This window comes from Scardinius erythrophthalmus, assembly GCF_964197995.2.
Source record: "Scardinius erythrophthalmus genome assembly, chromosome: 18".
Lineage (NCBI taxonomy): Eukaryota > Metazoa > Chordata > Actinopteri > Cypriniformes > Leuciscidae > Scardinius > Scardinius erythrophthalmus.
In genome coordinates, this window is record NC_138238.1 from 9,823,457 (window position 1) to 9,835,347 (window position 11,891).

The 11,891-nt window shown below is 36.4% G+C and overlaps 2 protein-coding genes across 5 annotated transcripts in view; one reads left to right on the plus strand and one right to left on the minus strand.

Moving 5' to 3' along the window:
* The window catches only part of narf (nuclear prelamin A recognition factor), a 14,140-nt gene extending 4,215 nt beyond the window's left edge, over window positions 1–9,925 (minus strand). Inside the window, exons 1-8 of one of the 4 annotated variants that reach the window (XM_081392960.1) lie at window positions 8,036–8,321; window positions 7,451–7,549; window positions 7,242–7,307; window positions 6,940–7,077; window positions 6,723–6,855; window positions 6,117–6,251; window positions 1,258–1,376; window positions 734–863 (exon numbers count right to left, since the gene is read on the minus strand). In XM_081392960.1, coding sequence (XP_081249086.1) covers window positions 734–863; window positions 1,258–1,376; window positions 6,117–6,251; window positions 6,723–6,855; window positions 6,940–7,077; window positions 7,242–7,307; window positions 7,451–7,540 — 811 coding nt within the window. In that variant the 5' untranslated portion in view covers window positions 7,541–7,549; window positions 8,036–8,321. Of the gene's footprint in view, window positions 1–733; window positions 864–1,257; window positions 1,377–6,116; window positions 6,252–6,722; window positions 6,856–6,939; window positions 7,078–7,241; window positions 7,308–7,450; window positions 7,550–7,686; window positions 7,957–8,035; window positions 8,322–8,698; window positions 8,770–9,781 lie in introns of those variants that run through there. The other 3 variants (XM_081392963.1, XM_081392961.1, XM_081392962.1) reach the window with 3 other exon arrangements.
* Window positions 9,214–11,818, plus strand: cybc1 (cytochrome b-245 chaperone 1). Its single transcript, XM_081392972.1, has 7 exons — window positions 9,214–9,392; window positions 9,753–9,840; window positions 9,937–9,978; window positions 10,087–10,160; window positions 10,253–10,349; window positions 10,438–10,582; window positions 11,123–11,818. The coding sequence occupies exons 2-7, from the start codon at window positions 9,753–9,755 to the stop codon at window positions 11,274–11,276; spliced, it is 600 nt and encodes a 199-aa protein (XP_081249098.1). The 5' UTR covers window positions 9,214–9,392; the 3' UTR covers window positions 11,277–11,818.
* The last annotated feature ends 73 nt before the right edge of the window (window positions 11,819–11,891 follow it).

Below are 11,891 nucleotides of genomic sequence, written 5' to 3' on the forward strand. Positions count from 1 at the left end.
TATTTCTTATTCAAAAGTTTAGAATGCCTAACATTCTAAAATCTTCCAGTTTAATGCGACATGTAGCCTATCGTTACTTTTGCAACAACTATTATTTTCATGCCCCCGAACCCCCCTAGAAGGCCCGAGGTCCACCCACCACAGATTTACCAAAACTCCTGTGAGAAACACTGGTATTTCTACACCAATGCAGTTTATAGCTTGTTTTTTGGATTAATCACTGTGGAGTATAGTTCAGTTGTATTAATAAAAGACAATTTTGCACTTATTTCATCTGTTAACTCTCACTCGTTCCTGCTCGCTCATTACTTTGGGGGTGGGGGGCGTTAAGGGACCTGGATATTGGATATTGGGCGCTGGCCCAAAAAAGATTGAGAACCACTGTTCTATACAATAACATGCATTAGTTATTTCTGATAATTTCCAAGAAGGAAAGATGCACTAGGGAATTGTATACATTCACTTCCATTCAAAAGTTTGGGATCAGTACCAAATACATTCAGCCAGCAAGTATATTAAATGAAATCACAAGTGACAGTAAAGACTTTCACATTGTTTTACATGACTGCTTTCAAAAACATTGAAAATTCATATGACCCCAAACATCTGAATCGTGGTTTTATATATAAAAATATAGATGATAGGATAAATAAATGTGAATTATTTGGTCTTAACCGGTTGCCTGGTTAGAAATTAATCTGAAAAGGTTAGAGGGGAATAAGGTCAGTTGTACCTGACGTAAGCACACAGTCGACGTCTCTGGTCTCTAGGATGCTGTTGTAGAATTCTTCTCTCACAGCTTCAAGCTTCTTATCAAAACAGGGAGCCACCACCACATGGAAAACCTGATCCGGGGTCAGTTTCTACAAGACATAACACAAAACAGATACAGTGCCTCATTCAGTCACCACTAATAGGAAATGGACCATTTTTACATGATTGTGATACAGGTGATAAAGTAAGCACAAAGGTCCATAGGTTCATGCTTTTGACCAGTAAATTTCAATTACTTTTCCAGAGTTCTGGATAATGCTTTTTTTTTTTATAATAATAATCACTTAGAGAATTCTATACAACTTTGGAATAAGACCACACTCATTAGTGTAAGTGTACAAATAATTTTTTTTAATCAGATCAAAACATTTTATACAATATACCTATTTAGCATTATTTAATTTCTATGCCTTCTTCAGGCCTGACAATAACCTGATATTTCCAGGTTTTCCAGGGAGCCCTGGACAAACGGCCACCTCTCACCTGTTGTCTGGCAAAAAAGTCTTTGACCAAGGAGCCCATGATCTGTTGAGGTGATCTGGAGTTGCAGATGTGTGGTGTGACCAGGCTACCAAGAACATGCTCTGCATAGCGAATCCACCCTGAGCACAAACAGAATCACAAATTTAATCTTCATATATTTACTACACATAGCAACTAGTGGTCATGTAGCAGTAGTAGGACTACTAGTTCTAAGAGGTGGCAGAATCTATATTTGACCTGACAATAATGTATTGATATTCTCATAAAAAAAACAATTATATATATATATATATATATATATATATATATATATATATATATATATATATATATATATATATATATATATATATATATATATATATATATATATATATATATATATATATATATATATATATATATATATATATATATATATATATATATATATATATATATATATATACACATACATACACACCCACCCAGTATGTAAGTAAATTTTTACGCTACAGTTGAGAAAATTATATTGGTCAATGCATACTCTGAAGATGAAAGGAGTAAAGGTTTTTAATTACTATGCACTAAACATAAAAAATAATAATAAAAAAATAAAAATAAAAAATAAAAAATAAAAATCACAAAATGATTGTATCTCGAACCCATATAAATTACAGTTCCATGATGTTTTTAAAATAACTATCCTATGCTCACCAAGGCTACATTTATTTGATCAATAATACAGTAAAATGTATTATTGTTTTCTGTTTTAATATATTTAAAAATGTAATTTATTCCTGTGATGGCAAAGCTGAATTTTTAGAAGTCATTACTCCAGTCTTCAGTGTCACATGATCCTTCAGAAATCCTTCTAAAATGCTGATTTGGTGCTCAAGAAACATTTCTTCTTATCAGTGTTGAAAGCTGTTTTTTTTCAAGATTCTTTAATGAATAGAAAGTTCAGAATTTATTTCAAACAGAAATCTTCTGAAACATTATAAATGTCTTTATGGTGACATTTGATAAATTTTCTTGCTGAATAAAAGTGTTAATTTCTTTACAATAAAAAAAATACTGCATCGACAATACCTCTCTCTGCTGATTCCCACCACTACTAGTTTGAGCAAGACATGTAACCCTGGGTCATTTAACTAAATGTACTGGAAGTCACATTAATTAAACACATCAGCTTAGTGAGTTAATCATCATCCATGATGAAAATTAAATAATGGCCACTCTGAGAGTGAGGACAAAAGTTGTGAAAAGTGCAGGAAGGGTGTGTGAGGTGTCTTGCTCTCATCTATCTCACAGCTACAGAATGCTATGGCTATCTAACAGCCCCACCCATTCAAACACAACCCACATTTACACACCACTCCCCCACATTTGGCTCTTATCTACATTAAGAGACACCTTGTTTGCGAAACACATAAAGGCTTGAGGTTCAGAGTTAAGAAGCAGAAAACATTATCTTTTTCTTGAAAGTTCTGGCTAGAGGTGCTTATTTGTGTTGCAGGATGGATGTAAGTTGGCAACCACTTCTCTTATAATGGCACAACAATCCAAATTTTTCAATCCAAATAATTTTTTTTTCCAAATTTGATTTAAATAGAAAATAATACGCAGACCTAGGTGGACTTTTCTTGCAATGGAAGCTGAATACATAATCAAATTACCTAATATAGATTTCATAAATGAACATGCAATGCAGTGAAAACCTGCAAACATTCTGTGTGGACCTTCTTGCACATTGTCATTTTTATACCTTTATGGAAGTATTATATAGAAGTGTTTTCTGGTGGAATGGGGCCTTACGATGTGTTTTAAGGGAGTAATTGAGAATAAAGGCATGTGAGATTTTTGCATTAAAGGAGAACTCCGGTCAATTTTAACATTGAGCTAATTTTTTTGTACATTTGGAGTGCTGTCAGTACAGAGAACAACGACAAAAATCGGTGTTGCCTACACCGTGTTATCCTCTTTTTAAAATTTGCACCCTGTTGACTTCAATGGGGCAATATTTAAACCTGCTTTTAGCCTCTTAACATCCTTGATGTGTCATTACAAGTGCACAGGTCATGTGAGTGATTCCTTCAGAGTGATCACGGGTGAATCTGACTGCAGTAGATGTGAAAGATAGGGATAAAAATGATGTTTATTCAGCCAGCGCACATACCTGTGTTTACATCCTGTTTTCGGTCGAAGTCCATAGTAATCGATTGTCGAGTTCACGCGCATTGGTTTAGTACCTATGATCACGCGCGTGAACTCGACAATCGATTACTATGGACTTCGACCGAAAACAGGATGTAAACACAGGTATTTGCGCTGGCTGAATAAACATCATTTTTATACCTATCTTTCACATTTACTGCAGTCAGATTGACTCGTGTTTACTCTGAAGGAATCACTCTCATTGGCTGGGCACTTGTAATGACACATCAAGGATGTTAAGAGGCTAAAAGCAGGTTTAAAACTTGCCCCATTGAAGTCAACAGGGTGCAAATTTTAAAAAGAGGATAACACGGTGTAGGCAACACCGATTTTTGTCGTTGTTCTCTGTATTGACAGCACTCCAAATGTACAAAAAAATGAGCTCAATGTTAAAATTGACCGGAGTTCTCCTTTAAAATATCCAAAAACCACTAGCACATTGTTATATATTTTGTTCACTTGTGTACTTACACTATCCCAAATGTTTCCAACGTTTAAATCCAGAGAAATTCGCTATTTTAACCAGTGTAACGACCCTCCTCATTGTTTTACAACAAATATTCAATTGACTATCATAAACTATGCATCATTTGAAAGCTAAAACATTCAAGAATCATGTCCTGAAATTGTAAATATGAACAAAATGAACGACAATACTTATCAAGTCTATGGCAGTGTAATTATTAAAAGCAGTATGTGTTATACATAAATAGCAAGTAAGCCTTTTTGCAAATGCTGCGAGTACATTCTAATGTACTTTAGTACATGTTTAGTACATACTAGCCCCATTTAGTATGATTGTTTTGAAGATGTAAAACTGTGCTGCGTTACCCCACCATTTAATTTGACAGAACGAGTCAAAACATACATCAATTTCACTACCTCACTCATGAACATGATTTGTGAGTCCCTTCAGATTGATTTCCATCAGCAGTGAAGGTGAAGACGACAACTCCCATCATTCCACATTCCATCAAGCCACGCCTTTGTTATTGTTTTGAATATGCGACCTCTAGCGGCGAAAATTACATACTGTGCCTTTAAAGCCTGGAACACACCAAGCCGACTGTCGGCCGTCGGGCAGTTTCCGTGCGTCGGCCGACTAAATCTTCTCAGTGTGTTCCGCATCGTCGGCTAAAATTGGTCCTCGTCGGCTTTGTAACGGCCGATTCGACGCCGTAGTGAACGACTCAGTGCACGAGAATAATTGCAAAACAGCGAGCAAAGTCCAGACGGTAGAGACAGAAGGCTGTTCTAATGTTACGTCATCTTACCTGAGTGTTCCTTGGCGAATATTTCAATATTAAAGGGATACTTCACCTCTGGGAAGATGAATGTGTATTTAAAATAGGTCATTTAAGTAGAAGAAATGTGGAGAAATTTTTGAATTTGGAGCTTTCTAGACTGAGAAAAGCCAGAAAATGTATTTTTGGCTTATGTGGATGAAAGACAACAACTCCCAGAATGCACTTGCTTCGCTGCCTTAGAAGGCCACGCCTACCGGTTATAGAGCACAGTTGAAAACAACAAGGCTAGCTTAAGTAAGTGATGAGTTTGCCAGGGATTTAGAGACCCAAAATGTCCGGGATTCGGCTTTTGCGTTCTACAGTCGCCATTCATCATGTTTACTGTGGCGAGCAGGACGAGGCTGACGGCCGCGGGAGAACGGCGCGAGGCCGGTGGCTTCATACTGAGACGCGCCGGGTCTCGCATCTCTCACGGAGGAGCGGGAATTTTCTTAGCAATGTTAAAACGCACATCAACCGATCACTTGTTTAGCGTTCATGTAAACACTACAGTCAGATTCACCGATCGGAATTAATTCAGTTAGATTGAAACGAGAGGTGTGCATGTAAACAATGAATGGCGACCGTAGAACGCAAAAGCCGAATCCCGGACATTTTTAACAGTCTCGCCCGCCGGACAAGTCCGGGAAAATGAAGATGGTAACCCCTACTTACTCAGCTTTCTCCTATTATTCAGCTTTCTCCACAGAACAAGAGCATGCTAGCTTAGCTTCCAAAGAAAGACGGCTGATACTGTGTGCATTCTGTGAGTGAGATCCCACCCTCTATGGGCGGGCTGAAAACATGCGGAACAGCTCCTTCTACTGGCTGTAGTCTTTAGCCTCTGGCCAGAAAATCCTCCGATGACGCAAAATGACGATTTTTGCGTCATCGGAGGATTTTTTCCAGACAAAAAATACATAAATCTCTCCTCTCAGGGGGATATGAGGGGGGAAAGCATGGTAATTCGAAAATACTACAGGTTTTCTACTAATACAAAGCTTAATGCTAAATCCTGAAGTAACCCTTTAACACGAGAGGAGTGGAATAAAGAAAGTGTTTAGCAGGATTGATATTCAAAACGGTAAGCACGCACTGCTTTGTTTACGGTTTGTGTGTCTGCAGCCGCAGCGTCGGTTTCCCTTTTTGAATAACGAATATAGACGAATATATCTTCAGAAATAGACAGTTGTCTCATTTACACGCAGGCGCAGAACGCACATTCTAGCTGACAGTCGGCTGTAGTTCTCTCGGTGTGTTCAAGTGCAGCTTTTTACCCCGACGCGAGGCGACAACACAGTCGGCTTTCATCAGCGCTAGTTCGTCGGCGTCGGCTTGGTGTGTTCCAGGCTTAAGTGGTTATCAGGATGGTCTCACCTGGACATGAGGAAGTGAACATCGGCATGGCATTGGCATCATGATGTTTACGGCGGAAACGCTGAACAAATTCTCTCTGGCTTTCCAAAATGCTAAAACTGGCAGCTACTGTACTGTCAAAGACATAATGAACCCCTGAGGAGACAGATGGAAGAGGCCTTTAAAACAGAACTCATGCCATGCGTAACAGGGTTATAATTGTTAGCTAAAACTAAAACTATTCAAAACTAAAATAATCATTAAATTAAAATAAATTATAAAATAAAAAATAAATATTGAAAACTTAAAACTGAACTATATGTAATACTCAAATAGAAATAAATAGTAATATTAAATAATAAAAATGACATTACACATTTTTTTTTATAAATGAAAACTAAAAAAGCTAAAATAAAAGCTAATTCAAAAGATTAATAAAAACTATAGTAGTAAATACATAACACTAAAATAACTCTGATGTTACACGGATACAAATATTTAGGATGGTTTTAACTTTCAGATTTCATGTGGCAAATATCTGCTATGTGAACATCTTGATTTAATGAAAAGCAGAAAAACAAGAGGTCGGCAAAGTGACTTTAAGGCAAATGTGGCGTCCAGACGTACCCACACTCTTCAGGAATCCACAGAGTTTCTGTGCAGCTGCTGGAACGTCCAATTGAAATTTAACAGCAAAGAATGGCAGCGACTGGGGACACACGGACACCACGAGAATTTTGTGCTTCGAAGTGTCACATTTCTGCCAAAAACACAAAAATAACAATGTGAGATACATCCACACAGATCATCTTTCTAAAGTCGGAATTTGTCAGGCTTAAAGTACCTTATTAATGGCAAGCACATGGTTGATCTCATCCAGATTCTGCTGAGAGATTCCCTTGCCTTCGTCTTCCGATACGCAGCCGTCGCAGGACAGACACGCGCTCAGCAACACCTGCTGGACTGAGGTAGACTCTCTCACCTGAGGAAAACAGCGTTTCAGATTATCCACATCTACGTCAAATACAAATGAGTGTTGGTTCATTCATCCTCCCCCAAACCAAACACAAACAAAACAACAGATGTGCACCGCAGTTTATCAGATTACAACTCAGTCTGACGTATAAAAGGAGCAATGAGACATACCTCTCCATTTGCAACACCTTTCTCTTGCAGTGAGTTTATACTTTCATCACTTTTTTTCTTGTTGCACTAAAAGGTGGAATCGAGGGAAAATAAAACACTAATGAATGCTTACAATAAAATAAAGCATGAAATTCATACATAAACCAAAACAATTGTGAATAAAAGTGTAATTATGCAAGATATACGTCAGAATTAAATAAATACATTACCTGTTTTGTGCAATTCTCACACTTTTCTTTTTTCCGTCCAATTTTGACTTCAGACATTGTATAAGGAGCTCTCGAAATGTTCAGTGCCATAAATTATTCCTGTGAAATGAAAGATTGAAAATGAAAGCTTTCTGTATTTATAGAGCATTCTGGGTGTTATGTGACACCAAAACACATATTTAACACAAACAGGGAATTAGAGATAAAATACAGTCACAATAAAGCCTGTTATTAACCTGAAGTATTCATTCAAGCACCAATTTAAGGGAAATTTGATAATTTCAGGTTCCCATGATGGGCTCTTTTCAGTTTCACCAAATTACTGTTTTGAGGATCTTTCGTGCTTTTGTAAATAATCACACGTTAAGCAGTTGGATCACGTTCATTTTCTCAGCATGTAATAGGGTGATAAATAAATGACAGAGAGCTCTGAGGACTTCGCTTTCCTTAGATAACCCGTGACTTTACTCAACAATCTCCCACCATTATCTAACGTTGCCGAATGTGCTAAAATAAATCATAAACTAAAAAAAAAAAAAAAAAAAAAAAAAAAAAAGAAAGAAAAGAAAAGGCCAACCGACTCACATAAAAACCACATGAAGTCCTTATTGTTCAGGGGGAAAGCAGGAGACGCAGCAGTGGAACTATAGCAGGAACTTCTATTAATGACACTTGAAAGCGCGAGCTGACCATCTGAAAACAGCGCACTGCGGTCATTTAACACTGATGTTCATCCAGTCATCCGTTCCACAACTCTGACTAATCCGAATGGGCCACATTCGCGGTAGAAGGATCTCGGCTCGTCTTGGCTTCGGTGCATCCGACTCCATTGTCCTTAGCAGTGTCTGAATCGTGAATGAATCATCCTTTTGAGTCGGATCATTTCAATGAATCAATTGAACCGTTAAGCCGTTCTCGAGTCATCAACTCACAAGAATCTTCTCTTCCGGACATGTCTAATTCGTAATGATTAGACAACCGTCTCTTTCCAACATTCATCTGATTCGTGATGTGTCGGGTCATAACTGCCATTGTTGGCAAAGACAAGGGACTTTGGTTTGTCGGACATTCTCGAGTCTCGACTCGCTATGATCCCTGTTAACAAACTCACCCAGAATGTCTGATTCGGAATTATTCGGATTATAGTATTATTTTATAACCCGAATCATGGCTGCAACAAGTACATATTTTTTAAAGTAAGCATCCCTTCCTAACTAAAACAAATTAATAAAAATAAAATATACCTACATGTGGGGTTTAGAACATGACACGCTGGATATCAGCAACCACGTGATGGTGTGTTACGTCATTACTTAAATAACCTCGTTTTTTTTTTTTAAACCGGTTCCTAGAATCAAACTGTTTGAACGAACCGATTCGCGAGAGGGATTCCTTGCGTGTGGATCGACACGCATGCGTAAATCAGCAACAGTGGTGTCAACTTCCCCAGAACCGATCAAATAATGCTCGCATTTCTGAAAAGAATTAATTTAATAGTATATAAGACAATTTTGAACTAGTTACATATATTACATTTTATTGAGGACATTGCTAAAACGGTTTGGATTTATAGCCATTTTCGACAACGGGTTAACTGTTGGTACAGTATTCAAGTAATCACGAACTTGGTCTTTTTACATATATATTACTCTTTTTATACATAATACAGGGATGTTTCAGATTATAAACGACCCAGGAAGCGTCATAAACTAGAGGGCGGGTCCTTTAAATAAGTTTTATCCAATCAGAACGGAATCTGCTTAGCGGAAATCAGCGTCATCCGAAGGCGGGTTTATGTGTTTGGGCAGCATGAGCTACACATTTTATTTCCTTAATTTTTTTTCTGTCAGTTTCCTATTGCAAATGTCCGACATTTAAATTTGATATATTTAAAAAAAAAATATATATTTATTTGTCCGAAAGGAAAAAGCGACTTATTGAGGTAAGATGTCAGATACTTTACTTTCACATGCGATTATGGCAGTTATTGGGAGAATATGTGCGGTCACATTAATGAGGGTGTTGTCCCTGTGCTATTTAAAAAAATATACGAAACTGACCTGGTTTATTATTCTTATATTCAATATACTGTTCATAAAAACAACTTTGTGCAGTATTTAGACTTTTAAAAGTGTGCTTTCCTTTGTAAAAAGCTGCAGTATTCTGGCATGTTATGATTATACTGATGCTACACACATAACTGGATATCTCCAACAAGATCTTAGATGGACTCAACTAGACATTACTGTGTTCACAAAAATTTTTAAATATATTTTAAAATGTTTTTTTCTACTTCTAACAGATGGGGTATATGATCGTGGAAAAACATACATCTGATCTTCTCCATTTGAAGAGGTCTCCTGGGATTAGATCATGGTCCCTCCTTGTTGGTATGAGATCTGGGGAACTTGGCAGCTGGATGTGTGTAGTCTAACATGCGTAACACAAAATATCTTTAAATGTCTTCCTTCTTCCTCTTTTTACAGGAATTGCTTCAGTTGGACTAGCAGCAGCCTATTACAGCGCTGGTGAGAAATGGTTCCTGAATGTGTAATAACCCTGGAAGTGAATTAAAACAACAAAAGAAAGGCTTTTGTGATCTGTGTTCCTCATTTTGCTCTTTCCTTTTGTTGTAGACAGCATATTATGGAAGATGTTCTATGTGTCAGGTTGTTTTTTTGTAGCCCTACAGAATATGGAGGAATGGGAGGTGGGGAGATGTTTTACACACACTACATCCATGATCTTTTAGTTAATGTATTCAGCTGTCCTGACTAACAATCTGTTGCGCTTTGTCCTTAGGAAGCAGTGTTTGATAAATCTAAGAATGAGATCGAACTAAAGACGTTTAGTATCTACACCATGATACTGACTCTGTGGAGAAGAGGGGATGAGAGAGGTGAGCTTTGTGTTATCTGTCATTATTTGTTTTGCACTAAACGACTGACCAAATAACCAGATGAAAATGCTTTTTCTTTCCAACTCAGTGGTGGTAGATCTGCGGCACCTGCGAGACGTGAGTGTTCAGGAGGAGAGAGTGAGGTATCTTGGGAAGGGTTACCTGTTAGTGCTGCGTCTAGCGACGGGCTTCTCTCACCCGCTTACACAAAGTGCCACGCTGGGGTCACGCAGGTACTTAAAAGATGTCCTTTTACAGTCCTATGGTTATGTTAAACAAAAAGTACATCAGTATATTCATTAATAATAAAAAAACAAACACATTTTATATTAGATTTCATATATATATATATATGAAATCTAATATAAAATGTGTTTTTTTTAATTACATATATATATATATATATATATATATATATATATATATATATATATATATATATATATATATATATATATATATATATATATATATATATATATATAGGCCTCTCTCTCTCTCTCTCTCTCTCTCTCTCTCTCTATATATATATATATATATATATATATATATATATAGGCCTCTCTCTCTATATATATATATATATATATATATATAGAGAGAGGCCTATATATATATGTAATTTTTTTTACGATATAATTCTGTGTATGATATATATATATATATATATATATATATATATATATATACTGCACACACACATTCATTAAATATGTTTTACACCATTTGTTTTTTTTCAGTGTGACATTATTGTGTTTTTTTGTTTTGTTCAGTGATGTAGAGGCACTTGCTGCACTTCTGAAGCGCTTTTTGGGTCTTGAGGAGTTACAGCAGCGTTTGGCAGAAGACGATTCTCCTGATGATGATGACATTGAGGATTTGGGATTGGGTGATAGCAGTGATTCAAAAGAGGAAGATGAACTTTAAAAGCCTCAGGGAGAGTTAGAAAATGGTGGAAAACACTGTATCAAGCACCGTATTAAGTGAAACAACCAAATGTTCCAGTCTTACAAACATCCTGATGACAATCTCAAAGCATTATCTGTTATTGTCACATTGCATTTTCACTTACATCTTTAAAGAGGCATTACCAGATGATATTCAGTACTTTTGCTAGATTTCTCTGTATACTTCGCTACATGCATAACTAATTTGACAGTTTGGTAAATAATTGCATGAAGAATTCCCTTTCATTGGTCATGTGCTCAAATATTCTATGCATGCACATTCAGATCACAGAGATGCACACTGTAATGAGTGAAAATGTATTTAACTGCTTTTGTTAAACTCTTAGATGTTTGTGATTTTAATTTTCTTTTTGTAAATATGTTAATATCATTTTTCAAGTCAATTGTCTTCCAAGGGGATGCTTTTACAAATTGTTGCTGCCACTTTTTTATTAGGTTAATATGAGTATACTTTGTTTCAGATTTCTTTTTTAAATAAAATTATTTGATTATTTGAACTGGATTATTATACTTTTTTTTTTTTTTTTTTCATTTTAGCTTAGTTGCATAATCAAATCTACAGGATCAAATATTC

Coding starts and splice junctions, on each gene's coding strand:
- cybc1 (XM_081392972.1), top strand. CDS start 9,753: ATGGGGTATATGATCGTGGAAAAACATACATCTGATCTTCTCCATTTG. Junction 10,161..10,252: donor AGAATATGGAGGAATGGGAG/GTGGGGAGATGT, acceptor CTTTGTCCTTAG/GAAGCAGTGTTTGATAAATC. Junction 10,350..10,437: donor GAGAAGAGGGGATGAGAGAG/GTGAGCTTTGTG, acceptor TTTCCAACTCAG/TGGTGGTAGATCTGCGGCAC.